The sequence below is a fragment of the Larimichthys crocea genome, chromosome XI (assembly GCF_000972845.2).
Source record: "Larimichthys crocea isolate SSNF chromosome XI, L_crocea_2.0, whole genome shotgun sequence".
Classification (NCBI taxonomy): Eukaryota; Metazoa; Chordata; class Actinopteri; family Sciaenidae; genus Larimichthys; species Larimichthys crocea.
In genome coordinates, this window is record NC_040021.1 from 9,627,503 (window position 1) to 9,645,334 (window position 17,832).

The window sequence follows — 17,832 nt, forward strand, 5'->3', positions numbered from 1 at the left end:
ACAAAAATAAATCTAAGAGGAGCAGTATAAAAGTGAATTATCAGTCAATTTTGACTTCCAGAATAACTCTGGGAAATTTCATCAGACCTGACAAGACATAAAGCTGACCCACTTTTTGCTTCAGCTCTTTAGTCTTCCTCTCTTTTCTTGTCTTCTTGTCTTACTCCTCTTGCTGCCCGTGGCCGGTCTGCCCACTTTTAACGTTGGTGCAGTGTGGTGAGAGGGCCGCAGATATATAGATAGATAGAGACTTTGCCTGGTTAAAATGGAATGAGGGATGCTCTTGTCAGCAACTGTGACACATTTCCTACTGAGCCTGTCCCATGTGGATGGAGCCGAGACAGTGTGGAGTAACTCCGGGTCATGTTTGTTAAAACACTGGAAGAAATGTGACTGCGGCAACTGAGATGTCGAGGAACTTTTCTTGTAAAGTGATGCGTGTCATTTTAAGATTCAGGAAAGGTCATGTACAGATTTTTTGGCATTCTGGCATTTGTAGCGCTCAGATGAGTTGGATGGAACATTTTCGTTCAGCATTTTGGTATCACTTGTCAATCGCAGTGTGGTTAGAAATGTGACATCTTTCTTTGTATTTCCCATGGTTATTTTATTACAGACAAAAAATGTTCCCTGCATAACAGAATAACAAAATGAAATGAATCGCCTCCTCTGCGCATGAGGGTTTTTCAGCATGTTTTCCCCTAAGGAAATATTGTTGGAAAATACGTTCAATTAATAACATGCAGGCTAATGCACCTTCAATTTGTTTCATGGTTCATAAAAAAGGAGCACGTGGGAGAAGTTCTTTTTTCTTTTTTCCCCCAAACCTGACACATAGCTTTGGCGCGTAAACCCAACCAAGCAGTTTGCTTTTGTCAGAAAGCCCTGAAGGCCAACAAAAAAGTATGATCATGTCCATTATGGAGTCATTTCCTGTCTTTTCTTCTTGAATCATTGAGTATTTTGTAAATATTGTTATACCATGTCAGAAGCCAGTGATGTAAAAACAACCCACCGAAATTGAAGTTAAGTTATTTTCCAACCTGGCGTGAAATCGAGGCAAAGACACACTGCCAGAGGACACATGCATTTTTATAGGAAACACATTTTGACAACAGTGGTAAGTAGCTGCCCAGTGGCAGAGGTTTGCAAAAATAAATGTAAAAGCGTTCATACCCTGGATAAAGATTGAATTACCATCAAATATTGAGAGCAGCAGGAACGGCATTCAAATAAATAACGCAGACACACAGAGCACAGAGTATTACCTTTAAAATGGAGGTCTTTACTCGGGTCACACTATATACTAATGTAATGTAATGTTGTTATTTTTAAACTATCATTTAATGATGAGCTAATCATTTGCAAATGATTCATATAATTCAAGAAGCAATGATTTTCTGCTTTGTCATATCACCTTTGGAAGTATTAAGAGTTATTATTGTGTTTAATTAATTTTTTATTTACTTAGTGTTAATGTTAACGTTAAAGAAACCTTTCTTTAAAGGCTGACCACAAAGTTTTACTTTTAAGAGACATTTGTGTTATTAATATAACACAGGAGCTGCAAAAGCCTATACACTGAATGTTTGATTAATTGTTTATTAAAGACTGATTAATTGTCAAGTTACCTTTTAAATGTAAAGCGTAACCAAATTTCCAGAAAATAGGCAAACAAAATAAATGAATGTGTGTTCCTATTATAATGTGAATATTGGCTGCATTGAGATAAACAGGTGGTTTCATTAACCCGATGCCATTAAACCATTATGGAAAGAAAGAGCAGCAGCATTGAGATAACATAATTAAAAAAAATTCTCTCCAGTGGTGCAAAAACTTGTTATTTTAGTCACATCCTTTACAATCCCCAACACACTTTGGTGCATTTACAGTAGCATCTGGTGGCAACAGTCAATATTTTGGCTAATAGATAATGGATATTCAGGCCAAGTTTTCTCTTCTTTGTGTGTGCAACTTGAAGCTAAAGGTAATGGTAGCGAATAGGTTCAGAGATCGCATTTCTGCCAACGTTTTTTAACCTCCACGCAACCCGCTCAAACAGGATTGGTCAATACTACTCATAGTGCAAACGGAAACCGAAACACCAAACAGATACCAAGCCTGTAGCTTCTGCATTCGCAGTCAGATATCTGTTGATAGATGCTTTCTCTGGTGCCTTTTATTGTTTTTTTTTTGGATTATTTTCGCAGCCAAGCTTTTTCCAATATGATTTGTTTATTTGTTTTCACTGAGGTTATTTTATGTACAAATTGAACATAAAAAGAACTAAGTTACTTGTGGTAAAATTCAGTCCATGGCCAAAGTCTTTGCACACCTCTTGCAAGGCATGAAAGCTAAGTCCTCTCTCATTGGATTCAATGTCTTATTGTGGCCTGCTGCATTTTTATGATAATTATTATGGCAACATTCACTTGAAACATGAACAAAAGCCAGTTTCTTCCTCTTTGATGGTTTGAATTTTTCTAACCAGGATTTTTTTTTTATGATCACGTCTGTGTCCGTGTGTATGTGAGCTTCACGATAATGTGCTTGTGGGATGGCAGCCTCTCTCTCTTCAGAGAGAAGGCAATGTGAGCAGTTTAAAAAGCACAACCTTAAATCCTTCCCTCTCTCTTTCTGAGGCACTGGAAGATTTGGTTGCCAGGCAACATTCGGAAAGAGTTTTCAATTAATTCATTTTGAATTAGATGGACTGCACTGTTGCCAGGCCTAAACCATGCTGACTAACACCACGTGACAGTACCTGTGGTGTCGCATGTATGTAGGGTTATAGAGAAAAAGGCTCAGCAGCTTTCTGTGCAGGGATGAATTGTGTGCAAGCGTTACTGCGTTTTTGTTGTTTACGTTTAGTTCACTCTTCACTCCTTAATTTACAGAGCATTCATTAACTTAGTGCAGATCAGTCTCTCCACACTTTATGAAGACAAATAGCCAGCTCCAGTGATTAACTTCATGTGCAGGCAGTAATTCAATTGACACTTCAAGGTGGTAGACTATTTCTCGTGTTTTGGCAAACAGCTATAGCATGGGTGTCCCTTTCTCTCTCATCACTTTTCTTCTTCTGAGCTCGAAAGCAACATAAATAACATCATTAAAGCTTTTTGACGTACCGTACATTATGATCCGCGTTAACTGAGCTGATCTAAGCTCCGTCTTACTTTACTACTTTGACCTACATGTCACGTCAGCGTCCCTCTCCAAGTCTACGAGAATTAAGTCAGCCACAGTATCCTCAAGGATCACGGCCATGTTAGGTCAAGTGAAGAGAGCACCGGGGTCCTCCGTCCTCATCCTCTGACTGTGACAGTGATTTTGTGTGCACTGATGATCTGTGTTGCCTCTATCTTGTAGTTGCGGCACTTTGTCGTCTTTCATTTCTTACTTTCTGTGGCTTGACACTTTTGAACCTCCTCTGTAAGGTCCATTGAGGGAAATTATTTGAGGAAAATCTATAAATGAGTAAACGTTGTCAGTTTAAGGTAAAGGTGAAGATGGAGTTAGAATTGCTACAAACTTTCCTCTGCTTCTTATAGATCCCATGCGGTATTTGTTTAGGAGATGGTAACACCTCCAATACTTTTAGGGGGTTGAGTGAGGTCTTGAGGGTTTACTGAGGGTCAGAGAGGTGGCTGGTGATCATAAGAAGTTGTCAGCTTCCAGATGGTGGTAGCTACCATCATATATAGGAAAAGATAAAGATTATCATTGACTTGCTGTCGTCCTCTTGGCGTCATAGTTTAGGTCTGCTCAATCTTCCTTGGGGCTTACTGGCTGAAATCCAGTGGAGCTGGTAGATTTCTCCCCTGGTGAGGGCATCAGTGGCTCAGAGCTGTAGTCGTTTAATTACCTGTCCAGGGAGGGGGAGGGTGAAGCTTAATCCACCTGAGGAGTTGAGAGGCAGCTTTTCAGGCAGTATAGAGGCTACTGTGTCATGCTGATACCTGAATGGTGGTGGTGTTGGGGGGGGGGACTAGCATGTGCTCAGCTGGGATTTAAGACTGACTGTCATCTTTCTCTGATAGATCTGGAGTCTCTCAGACTTTTATGTCTTTCTCACAAGGACTTCGAGAGTGATTTATAGCACTAACTAGATGTTTATGATTGAATGGGTTCGATAAAGTTACATCTGCTACCCAGTTGATGCAGAACAACGTTGGTATTCATATGGAGTTGTGTTTCTGGCCATCTTACATATATTCGGTGAAATTCTAACATCTATTCTCATTTAGTTCTGTTCAAGTATCTGGCTCTTTAGCTGCTCAATGGTCTACTATGCTTGTTATCTTCAGTCCGAGGGACAGATGAGTTACAGGCTTTTGGCTAAAGGAGAAACAAGGCGTGTGGTGCTGGCTCCGTTGATGCGGTGGCTTTATTCATTGGGATGGTCACAACACACCTCAGGAATGATTACATGCATTACACCCTAATAAATTACACCGGTGCCTGTCTGGGGGCTGAAGGCGCAGTCTGTACTGTGGGAGCGGAGGACTTGATTATTGGTGTTTGAATTAGATTTTTGGGTGTGCTGCTCTGCTTGTTTGCTCGCTACAGTTGCCATTACCGATATGCAATGTTTTTGTTTTTTTTTCAGCGTAATGCTCAACTAAATGAATATCTTTTCACCTTAAGTCAGTCTTCTTGCTTTTTCTGGGCTTTCTATGCAGATGCATGAATGATCCTCTTGTAACGTTGGGTTAATCTGTATTCATAAGTCACTGCATGGTTCAAAATGTGTTTTAGTTGGATACCTCTGCAGGCAATTTACAGTAGCTAGTCATCACGCACACACACACACACACACACACACCCTTCTGCACACACACACACACATTAATGATGAGCAATAGTGTCGTCCCCAGGGTGTCACACCTCTATGTGCCCCCTGTATGAGGAATTACCACCCCCCACCTTATTCCTGAGAGTCATGTGAAGAATGAATGTATAATCAGTAAGCTCACCCATTCACTCTTCTCCAGGAAGAGAAGCTTATTCTCTCTCACTCCCTTTTCCTTCCCCTCTCTCTCTCTATCTCTCTCTCTCTCTCTCCCGCCTCCCAGCCTCCATCCTTCCGCCGCTCTCTGCCTGTTTTCTCTCTCCTCTGCATCTTTTATCGGAGTTGTCGATCTCTGTTTAACTGTATCCTCGCTCTCTCTCCCTCCCTGCTATTATTCTCTCATCTGCTCACATAATATCCATCTCTTCCCTGCTGATTCATTTTCTATATATTTGAATATCTTCATCCAACCCCTCTACATCCCCCCCCCCTTCAATCCTGTTTTCTTCCTTTGCTGCAGCACTGCCAATGTTCCCCAGTGCTATTTTAACTCGGTATATCTGTAGTCCTCACGTACTCCACACTACTGTTTCTGTATGTCTGCAATCATGTACGCAGTTCAGTACTTCCAAGTATTTATAAGCACCTGATTTACATATGCCATAATTACACATAAGTGTCTTTATTTATTCTAATATATTCATTTAAAATAAAACCCTGCCTGCTATCACTAAGCCCTATGATTGTACAGTAGGACACATACTGAGAATAAGAAATCTGATTCTTAGGCATGCGGGGAGTCACAAAGGGTGAAGTCCTGCTACGTGAAGATCTTTCCTTGTTGTAGATGATGAATATGTTCAAGCTCTGTTAGTAGACCATAAAAATGTCACTGTGGATATTCCATTTTGCTTCCTAGCAGGTAACCAGGTAACAGATGTCATGACCTTTGAATCAGGTGCAGTGAGGAGCAAATGACCTTCAAACGCTGAGGCACTTGTCCTGGGCTGCAGTATATTTGAAAAAAGAAAAGAAAAAAAAAGACATCTCTTGCCTGTTGTATATACACTGCATACTGCGCTGCTTACACACACACACACACACACACACACACAAAACCTTTTGGTGGTACTGGCTGTTCCTTGACAGAGAACCTTTCAGGTTTGGTCGTCCAGGTGTGGAGTGTTATTGTCAGCATGAGAGTGGAGCGGCCGTCATCCAGCTACAGTTTCTCATCAATGAGGTAGGTAAAAAAAAAAAAAATAAAATAAAACATGAGTCAGCACAATCCTTTATGACTCCAGTGAAGCGTCTGTACTCACTAGTAAGACCAATGCTGTCTTACAAAGACGACGACAGGTAACTCCATGTGTTATAGTGTTATTGGGGAGAAAAATATTATTATCCTCCTCCAGTGTTCCACTTTAGTCTATAAAAAAAGTCCACTGTGCTGCATGTCATTTAATAAGACTTACGGGGCTGATTCATGAATGCTCATCCCTGGTAAGCACATTTCACGCCTTAAAATGTTCAAAAAAGTAGTTCCTTCTTTATGCTGTTGTCAGGAAAGGTGTATGGATGATTGTACCGGTAGTGTGAAAGTAACTCACCACTCCTATCTGCTTATCACCCTCCTCTCTTTCCATGTTTAATCACAGTAAGACGTTATCTTATTTACATGCTGCTGTACCAGAAATAGAATTTGACCAAATTACTAAAAATACTGTTTTAGTGCTTAAAGATAATGTAAAGGCAATTCTCTATTTCTTTAAAAATACATTGAATATGTTGAGAAATAGTTGCTGAAAATATGTGAAAAGACTTATGGGCAAAGATTGTATATTGTGGTAAAATCTGTTTTTCACCAGTTTTCTGTCCAGGATTTTCCTTGAAGGTGGCTTGATGATGCGTTGAGGCCACCCTAAGCATTATCAAGCTGCCTCCCTAACCCACAACAGTATAAAAGCCTTCAGCATGTGTTAGCATCTGTACTTCGTTATTATTCGTGTTTACACTCAGTTGCTCGGTAGCTCTGCCTTTGAAGTACTGCAAATGCATCTTCTCTGGATGTACATCTTTATTTAAACTTTCCAAACATAACATGAAGAGACGAAGAAGAAGAAAGACCAACAGAGAGAGAGAAAGAGAGTCTCATGAGTGGGCATGGCTTCAGCACATTCAGTGGACATGCCCAGTCGTGGAGCTGAGAATACTGCTCATTTTTACGTGATTTTGACACCTAATTTCATAAACTTGTAGATATTTTTAATCATTCAAATTTGGCTGGGTGATTAATAACACTTTCTTCTTTGGTCTGTCAAGCTCAGAACACATTTATTCTTACTTTACGTGGACTTTGATAGGGCTATCATCATAGCGCGAGTATTATAATGTATCAGAAGTTGGCAGTGAATGCCTGAATGTCTTGTTTACTTCTTCTCTGACCTACTTGAGAAATCAGCAATGTTATGGCTAATTGTGTAAAATAACATTTTAATAGCCTTGAGGGCTTTAGCATATTTAATTAAAAACAAAAGTTTAACTAAAAGGGGAAAGAAAAGGAGAGGTGGTACTGAATACTCTTGCCAACAAGACTTTCTGCTGCTCTTTGTGAGCTTTGTCGAGTTTCTTACCTATTGGCAGCCATATCGGAAGTGTTGGCTGATTTTTCAACCTCCAAACCTTTTTGGGAGCTACGACTTTTTCATTTGTCCTTTTTAAAAATCACAGGTCTGCATCAACGACTCACCCAACCCTTGTTAGACATTTACTGAGCTAGTTCTGTCGATATGTCTATTTCAGTTACTGCAGGCAGCAAACACATAGACCACGGTGAAAACTATTTAGCATTTTGTCAAGTGTCCAATGACAGGCTTGAAACATGCTTAGTACCAAATATACACAGCGCTTTTTGATTTGCATGGAAAAAATCCTGACTTTGATTTACCTCATATTTATGAGAAATGCAGTATTTCATACTTAGTCGTGTGTGTTTGCTCTGTGTGTGTGTGTGCCAGCGTCTGTGTGACTGTGACTCAGCAGCTCAAACAAACCCGCAGGGTGATGGAAAGGATTTTTAGTGCCTCCCCCACACACACACACACACACACACACACACACACACACACACATTCATATATACATCTTATGAATCATCACCGTTACCTGGGAGAAAGCTGCCTGATCTGAGGTTTCCAGCAGGGAATGCAGTGTGACTCATAAATGTCTTGCTTAAAAAGAGAATGTGTAGTTTAAAGATAATATCTGGGACATTTCTGGAGTTATAACCTGCATGTATTTCAGTGATGGTACTTGTTTTTTTCTTTGAAGTCCTGTATGTTAATCTTTGAGCATTTCCCCTTCTGTTATGCCAGGGAGCGTTGGTGAGTGCTCTGGCTGACGACAGCGTTCACCTGTGGAACCTGAGGCAGAAGAGACCGGCCATCCTCCACTCCCTTAAGTTCAACAGAGAGAGGTAAGAGGTGCATGCAAGACTGCAAATCATGAGAAAGACCAGTCTGTCAAGTCACAATGTGTCCATCTTACCATCATTCTCTCCCCCTGCCCCCCGCCTCCCTCTGTTTCTCCTCTCCCTCCTCGAATAGGCCCTCACACTCGCTCTGGTGCGACATGAACTGTGTCCTTCCGAGCAGGGGCAGTGTCACAGTTTGCTGCCTGTGTGAACTGTTAGTTTTCAGTGACTGTCATAGTGTGTGCAAACAGACGGCATTTCATTTGGCAAATGTGTCGGCACGCCTGCAAAACTGTGCGCAGGGCAAAGGAGGTGACAGGGAGGCTGATGCTCTCTCTCTCTCTCTCTCTCTCTCTCTCTCTCTCTCTCTCATTCTCTTTCTGGTGTTTTCTAACTGAACACTCATTATTTAGGTCATTTACTCTGCCTTTGAGGCTTTCCCATCACTAGAGCACAGGTGTGAACTCACCCAAACACCTGAAGGTTTATACCAACATAAATATAAACAGAAACACACACAGGCAATTATTACACACGGTGACACGCGAATGCACCCACTTTAACGTTGATGGGATAATATTCTGAAATTCAGATTTATTTGAGAATTCGTTTGAGAAACAAAACATGTGGGTGTTTAATATTAGTGTTATGACCTGTTAGCTGACTTTTGAGATTGTCAGGTGTTCCCATTCATTTCAGAGGGCTATGAAAATCAACTAGTTTGATAAATAACACACAGTGAACATACACAACCTACAATATAGAATGCATACATTTAAAAAAAAAATCATTGTTACATGTGGTTGTACATAACTCTCCTTGGTGCTACTGTTAAAGTCCAGTTCAGAGGTTTGCTGTAGTAGTGTGAGTTTTTTGTAGCATGCCAGCACACTGGTAAACTTAAAGGTATAAAGAGGGTCTAAACTGAGTTGACCCAGCAAACTAAATGGAGCACCTTTTTATGTTGAAACAGCCATGATCAAACAATATAGTAGTGAACAAACAGTGAGGGATTTGCATCAAGAACTAAAGGTCAAGTCACTTAAACAAGAGGGCAGGACACATATATGGTGTATCACGGGATTAAGGCTAAAACAGTAGGGGGCCAAAAGCTGCTCTGAGACACTTGATTGATTAGCAAATCTCTGACATTGTCAGATGTGTATTTTTTTTCATCACTTCATCAAGGACAATCCAAAAACTGACAAGCTTGGCAAAGCAAAAAAGGACTGCATTAGTTAAGAAAATCTGATTGAGAAGACAAACTAGCGGCCATGTGTGATGTGAAAAGGATGAATATTTTTCAGTCTTTCGTGGAGAATTTCAGCAACCATTTTTTTCTTGCACATTTTAGACTCTTCTTGAATGCAACACCAAAACTGGGAGCTCAAGACTGCTCCTGCAGTTGCATGCATTGGAAGGGAAAATATATAGTGCGATTGTATGATTTAATAGGCAAAAACATGAAATAGTGCTTCCAAAACCCAAATTTCCATTGACAATGTTGTTGTCTCCGAGCCATAGAAGACCATTGGTGTGCAAAATCACCTTACCTCAAGGAAGTGGGTGTCCACTGTCTCCTCCAATCACGCATGCAGTGATTACCCATCAGAGCCAATCATATCATTGGCCGGTGATCTGTCATCGTGAAAAGTGATGAATGGGTTAAACGTCAGAGCCAATGATCTGAGACAGCGCTGATGTGATGGACAGGTGGCCGGCAGCGGCTTTTAGGGCGCGTAGTGTTCTTGTGGAGGCGCTTGACCGCCTCTGACATTTAGTAAGCACCGGCGTCCAACGCGACGACCTCGAGACACAGCAGAGAGGAGCGCAGAGTGACTGCATCTCGAGAGACGTCAAGATGGGGAAAGAGGGCCGCGAAGTCACTTGAGACATTTGGAAAAGGGGGAAGTTGAACTAAAATAGTGGCAGAAAGAGGAAAAAGCAGAAGAAGAGGCTTAGGAAGGAAGAGTAGAGAAAGCGGAGCAGGTAACACAAGCAGGAGGAGGGCTTGAGAGGGACCATAAATCCCATTCCCTGTTCTCATTCCATTAAAATTTCAAACGAATGCTGGATTTCAGCCCTTTTTCATACATAATGTGTAACATATGGACGGAGGAATGCAAATATAGGGCTTGAACCTTGTGAGTTACTTACAGTACTAGTTGCGCATTAGATCTCAGATGTCTCACTCTGCTCTCGCAACATCTTTTCTATCAGGTCTCTGGATTCCTCCCACATCCAAAACACATACAGCTCGGGTCAACTGGATACCTAATTGCCCATAAGTGTATGAATGTATTTGTCTTCCATATGTGTTAAGCGCAACATGCACCAGCTGGGTGATCTGCATAGCACACATCCTGAATGTGCTATAAAGAAGGGAAGAAGCAGTCAAAGGACAGTAGTATGGATGTGCTGATCCGTGGAGTGAATGTGATAAAACTGCTGTTTGGGTGTTGCTTGGAGACCATTATACTGACATGTTGATGGGTGTCAGCCCATGTGCACCAAGACCCGGCCACTTTATGGGCTTACATACAAAATAATGGCCGTGTGGGGAGTTGATTCATGGCATACATCGTTGTATGCGTTACCCTTGTAGTCCTACAACATACCTAAAACCTGTCAAAGGTATTCCTGTGTCTTTTGGCTTAAGCAGGTATAGATCGATGCTTTTAAATAATAATTTGACATTAACTCGTGATTAACTGGCACATCTTGACATGCCTATAATGGGTAAAGTGCAATTATTTCTAACAAGTGCGATAGAACAAATGCTAGTTCAATGTAGCATAAAGAATATCCTCCTTGGCAGCAATTGTTTCAGTCTTTGCCTCTTTATTCAAGCAATACATGAAGTGCTTTATATGAAAGGTAATTGTGTCTTCCATTGGTATTGAATTATGTTCAAGCACTCCATTTTCCTTCTGTGAACTCATAACACAACTCTGCAGTCTTCCATAGCTATTATTATAGTGTATAGTAGCTGCCCCAAAGGAACAGCCTCCAAAGTTAATGGGACCATCAGGGTTTTGTTGGGTCCGTCTTATTTCAACTTTAACAACCATCACACAGTTTAGCCAAGTGTCTTGCACCCTGATAAGCTTTTAAGATCTTTTCTGGCTCTAAAGGCTACAAATATCTCTCTGGTTTGTTTAGTCTTATAAAAGGTGTGCTCGTCTTTGTTGTTTGGATGAAGTCATTTTATCAGAAAAATGACATCAGGTTTCATTTCCAAATGGCCATTTGAGGATGATTGCTTGAAGTGTCCTGTGATGGTAAGAATGGCCCTCGAAGCGAAGCCGAGAATCCGATAGATGGTTTTTAAGACAGCCATATTGCCGGATTGAATCGGACAGATCCGTAAACCTATAAAAAAAAAGCCTCAGTCACCCACTGCCACAGTATCACATCTCTCACTTTTACCTTTGATCCTTTGTTTTTCCTCTTTGTGACTGTTTGTTCAAAGCTTGACTTTAGCTTGTCAGGGTGTAGAGGACAAGGCAGCCATTTCCTCCGTCAACAAAAGGACAGTCAGCCAACCAGAACTGCCACGACATCTTCCTAACTGGGTGCAACAGAATAAAAGAACAACAACAGCCTGTCACAAGTCAGATGAAACAAACATACTTCTAGGTGCTCCAACACACAGAGATTAACAATAAAAGCTTGATTGTACCGGCACACTTGTATTTTAAGGAATAGTTGAAGAAAATTTCTTTCTTGCTGTGAGTCCCATGGGAAACACTTTTATGTCTGCGCCTTAACCATGGAGCGAGGGGCTTGAGTGAATAAGCTTAGCAGAAGTAATACGGCTACTAACACCTTTAAAACCTGCTAATAAGATAAGATAGACTTATTGATCCTAATTATTGATCATAAATTGCTGTTTTCTGTGTGCAGAAATGGATTGGCATTCACTGGGTACAATAATAATAATGTCTTTCTTTATGCCTGCTAGCGTCAAAACTGTAAGTTATGTTGCTTTTATTGTTAACAGAGTTAAATCAAATAAAAAGATTATATTCAGGTCACTGCTGAACAGAAATCAGTCAATTCAAGTCAGTCTCTTATTTTTTCCACATTCATTTTTTATGTAGCCCTCTCTTCTAGGCTTCCTGTTAGGGCCCGTTCCAATACTCCTAACAGATCCTTCCTCTTCCACCTTCCTTTTCTTCTTCTCTCCTTCTTTCCCTGGTCTGATTTTGAGTTGATGGGTGAAAAGCAGTGTTGCAGAAAAGCCCTCCGGCATCAGCATCCATTCACATCACATCAGAAGCACTAGGAGAGAGGATAGAAGGGAGGAGAGGAGGAGTTGAGACAGACTGGGCCTCAGCCAGAGTGCAGTGAGTCAGTCTGTGGGTAGGAGTGTGGGGATGGAGGGAGCGCAAAAGAAATCCTGCCGAGTCATTCTGGCGTAGGATGCTCTCGTCACCTCCTGGCCTCACAGGAATCCACTGCAGATGTGGATGCTGTCATCAGTGCAGAGTGATATGATGGGAGATAATAAAAAGGGAGGAGTTAGGGTCACCACACATGCATGCACACACGTCAGGACACATGCAACACAAATGAGACCCGATCTCTCCAGTTTTTCTTGCTCCCTGGTAAGCTTTTTAGAAGATTTTGTTTCTATCACAACAGAACAGTGACAGTGCTCAAATCTATGCCTCTGGAAACAGATCACTTAATATTGGGCACTGTAATATCGTGAAGTCTGATCCCAGCAAGAGCCATCTAAAATTTTAAAATATCTACTTTGTCGACATTGGTTGTGCATCAATTAAATGACTTAAAATACCTGACAAAATAATGAATCCTATTAGAGTTTACTCAAAGATATTTGACTGATTAAAGTTGCTATGCAGTGTTGATCTAGGATTTATTCTCTTCAGAACATTTCCTCCTGTCTCCTCAGTCTTTTCGACTTAACCTTCAAACTGTGCACATGCATATATTAAAAAACAAACTGTAAAGGTGAATTAGCTTCGGCATTTCTTAAATGACGATAAAGGCACTGGCTTGGATTGATTTTCACAGGTGTACTCGGTGTGCGTGTATAGCAAAGAAAGAGTGTGAAAGTGCTCAAGAGATGTGTGGTAGAGACAATGTGTGCGTGTGTGTGTGTGTGTGTACACAGTGTTATCAGATTAGATTCTGTTTAATTGAGACCCTGTGAGAAGATTGGGGTCTCTGGCCTCCATCCAGTCTGGAGCTGTGCCAGATGGATACTGTATGTCACTGACTACTATTTGATTTGTGTTTTATTATTTCAACAATGGTGGGCATTTGAATATGAAGGCTATTCAGCACTTAATTTGTCTTTTTTAACCTGTCTTTGTCCAAATGATCATTTCCAAACAATGCTGAAAGGAATATCTGTACTCTGACTCGCTCCAAAAACTCAGTAAAATAAAATATTGGCTTAGTAATATAACAGAGAACAGATACGGCTTTGATTCTTTTACAGTATATGACGAGGATATGAAGTATTATGTTCTGAAACATGATCAGACCTCACACTGTACACACTAGCATAGTTCTTTAATGAATATCTTTGGATACATTCTATTTGTGCATAATATAAATCTCATCTCAGTGTTTTATAATATCATATTATTGCTTTGCTGCAGCAATGACAGACTCATTACAGGAACCAAATCATATTTTCGTTCATACCACATTATTGTCTAGTCAACCATGCAGCAGTTAGTGGTCAGTGCTTTGCTAAAGGGCATTTTAACTACATTTTAATAAAAATTGCTCGGAAAAAGGCGAGCGCCACTAGATCAACACAGCTTAGATCAGGCAGGTACGGATTACTCCATTTGTAGAGATGACCCTGTTTTATAGGAACATCGCATAAAACCATGTGTTACAAACGGCGATTTTCTAAAGTAACCCCCTCTGCCCAATTCATTTGCAGTGAGCCATGCTCTTATACGTCTAGCCCACAGTGCAGTTAGCCTCGACGTTGTGTGTGTGGCAGGCGTCTGTCATTTCTGAGGCAATGTGTTTGGCCCTGAGCCTGCAAGCTGGCAGCTGCCTTTGTGTGTCGTGACCACTCGAAGCTGGAGATTTCACCAAGAGACACGTGCGCGCACAACAAGTGTGAACACAGTGACACACACACATGAGTACAGTTGCACAAACAATTGGGTGCATGTTTACTTGCACACAGAGAAATGGAAACACACACACACACACACACACACACACACACACACTTCTAAACTGCGAGCAAATTTGTATAATTATGCTTGTGACACTGCTCCTCTCAGTTGGCCCTCTCATGCTGGCTCTTGATCAGAACAAGAACACTTGATCAGCTAGCTTGTGTGTGTGTGCATGCACAGATCAAACGTATTCATATATATATATATATATATATATATACATACATTTACATACATTATTTTTTACATATCAGTTGCCGAGAAGCATGCACACATGCATAAACAAGAGCATGTACAGGCGCAGGAGTATAGAGACAAACAGACATTCATGCATGTAGTGTTTGTATTTTGCTGAGATGAGGAACATCTGTTTATGCAGATGGTAAAGGACATTAAATCCTGCAGGCAGGCTGCTTACTGGATATAAGGATGCCACAAGTTGTCCTGGAAAGTCATGGTCAGGTCTTAGTCATCTTGCCTGGTGAGTCTGCACAAGTGTGTGCATCTCAATGATCAGCTGTCCAAGTTAGTAGCTGATATTCTTGCAACCCTGTTTCCAAAAAAACACCATCTACATTTAATTTGCATTAGCATTATATTTTCTACAACTCAATGCTGCTTTTAAATGACAAACACTGCTTACACTCATCAGGGCTGGAGCCGATCCCAGCTGACATTGGGTTAGAGGTGGGCAGGTGTACCTGGTCACTATTCCATTACAGAGCTGACACATAGAGACAAGCAACCACTTAGCTTCACACCTCTGGGTAGTTTAGAGCCAATTAACCTATTAACTTGCATGTCTTTGACATGACATTAGCTCCATGCAAGCACCGAGCACTAACCACCGCACCACTGTGCTGCCATCACATGATTAACGTTTTACCATAATCTAAATGCAGATTAAGATTGTTCTCTTGGTTACATAACACTTACAACAGTGGGTGGATGGCAGAACATGAATCCCAGTCTCCTGTGTCAAAGTCATGTGCTCTGAACACCCACCAAACTTGTCCCGATGACTCCTGTGCTGTTTAAAGATGTCACACATCATGGTCTGGAAAAACATCGCAACAGAAAGGATTACAAAAAAAGTTACATCTCTCTCAGTCAACCGGCCTTGGCAGATGAGATTTAAATGAGCATGTGCATCTCTACATTTGATTGAGCTTGGTCATAGACCTGCTGCCTGCTGTATATAAATGTAAGTTAGTGTTTGTGTGTGTGTGTGTGTGTAATTGTTGTTTTGTGTGTCTGCTGCACATTTTGAACTGTGTTGATAAGATTTATGTCAAGAGGCCTCTCCTCCAAAAAAAAAAAAAAAAAAAAAAAAAAAAATGAATATATTCATGTTTTAGAGCAGAACACTGGGGCAGAGAGGGAGGCTGTGTGTGTGTGTGTGTGTGTGTGTGTGCGCTCTAGTAGGAAGCTGCTACTCTCAATATAACCCTGGAGCCACAATATGAGATAGACTCTCAGAGAGTGAGAGTGTGTGTGGAGGGGTGGGGAGCTTTACAAGCTTCCTGAGCATTAAAGTCATCTCAAAGTCACTGCAAGGACATGTTCACACAGATCTGTGTTTTGATCTATGTGTATGTAAGTGTATGCACGCCTATATGGTATAATGTCACTGTTCTGTAACCCTTTGTCCAACAAAATACATTAAAATACCTCTAACATCCTTTGCCAAATATTTTTCAGAGAAAACATATTACATTCACTCCCATATATATCATATAACTTTAATACTGTAGACTCAGAGGCTAGAATTTGAGTCCTGCATCCAACATTTTGTCCGTTTTAGGTTACTTTATAGAGTAGAAGATGGCAGGTTGTAGTTAAAAACTGAAACCAGGAGCTTTGACTCGCCTTTACTGTGAAGCATGCTTTAGTTTCCAGAAGTAGATATTGTAGGGAAAACTAATTAAATATATGCTGATCGTGAATGTTCTGCAGATGCATTCAATTAAGGTGTGCCTTTGTTATGGTGATGCTTAATGATGTTTATGTCAATAAAAGATGTATGTATGATATTTGCTAATTCAATGTAATATTTAGGAGACAGGGTAATGTTATGTTGTTTGGAAAAGGGCATGGACAGCACAGGAGAAAGAGGTTATCATGATCTTTCCTGGAATACTGCATGCTGCAGCGCCTGGTCTTAAATTTAATGCCAGTTTTATTAATTCATCTTTGACAAGATAACATTTAATCTGATCCCAGGAAGGAAAGTCACTTTCTTTTATCTCAATGTAATGTTTTCTTGTCATACTACTACTACTACTACTACTGTTTATGTACTTAATCTATCTTTGACAGCATTCAAACATTAAACAGGATGAGCAGAATGGTTCCATTGCTAAACATGAGCTAGTCTGTCACGATGAACGCAGTGGAAATACTCCAGTGGGTCATTGCCTCGTTGGAAATAATGAAGAAGGAAGATAGTGCTGTCAAAAGAAATGGATGCAACTTTGTTTCTCTTCCTTCTTGGGTGTAGTGTCCCAGCTGATGATGTCTCATAGATACAGGTCACTGGAGTCCATAGGTGTAGCTCAAACCACCGTGCAAAATCAAAAGGATCACTGGAGGAGGTGGACGACCTTGAAATATTAGTAGGCCGGATTATCAAGGTTCTACATTGTTATTCCTCAGACGGATTGGAGGTTGAGCCGGCGGATGGATGAAAGAACAGAATGATGAAAAAAGGGATGAGAAGATGAATGGATAGCCACACAGTTAAGGAGGGAAGGGTTTATAACCACTCATTAAATTTAAGTCTGATGGATGGATGAAAAGAAGAGATGGGGGGGGGGGTGGTGTGATGATGAAAACAGGAGAATTATGGGCGTCTCTTCGCCCTCAAGTATCCTGTAGGTCTTTAGAGAATGGCTCAAAATCTCTTTGGTTTGCCTCTCTCTTCTCGACTTCTTCGACCTGGTGGAGTGGTAAATAATCCTCTCAAAGTTTCTGCATAATTTGTCTTTCGTTATAACGCGATGTCCAGTGATTTTTCAAGAAGTTTGTGTCCCTCAGCTGTCTGTATATTTCATCCACCCTTTCTCCTCCTCTTCCCTTGCCCCTTCGTCACCACTCTTTTAACTCGTGGTCCTCTTCTTCTCTTCACAGAATAACTTTCTGCCACCTGCCCTTCCAGAGTAAATGGTTGTACATCGGCACAGAACGAGGGAACATCCACATTGTCAACGTGGAGTCCTTTACGCTCTCAGGCTACGTCATCATGTGGAACAAAGCCATTGAACTGTGAGTTACTGCCCACCTGTCACCCCATGATTCTGCCTCCAACTCTTAATGCTCCGAAAGTACCTTGCGTTGCAAAATTGTATACATTTTGTGCCGTATGGACGACGTTCTTATCCAAAGGG

General features: G+C 41.0%; 1 protein-coding gene across 4 annotated transcripts in view; it reads left to right on the top strand.

The window, feature by feature from the left end:
* Nucleotides 1–17,832, top strand: part of stxbp5a (syntaxin binding protein 5a (tomosyn)) — an 87,076-nt gene that overhangs the window by 28,470 nt on the left and 40,774 nt on the right. For all 4 annotated transcript variants that reach the window (XM_019254937.2, XM_019254938.2, XM_019254939.2 and 1 more), the window contains exons 4-6: nucleotides 5,957–6,038; nucleotides 8,170–8,270; nucleotides 17,576–17,710. In XM_019254937.2, the coding sequence (XP_019110482.1) occupies nucleotides 5,957–6,038; nucleotides 8,170–8,270; nucleotides 17,576–17,710 (318 nt within the window). The remainder of the gene's footprint in view (nucleotides 1–5,956; nucleotides 6,039–8,169; nucleotides 8,271–17,575; nucleotides 17,711–17,832) is intronic.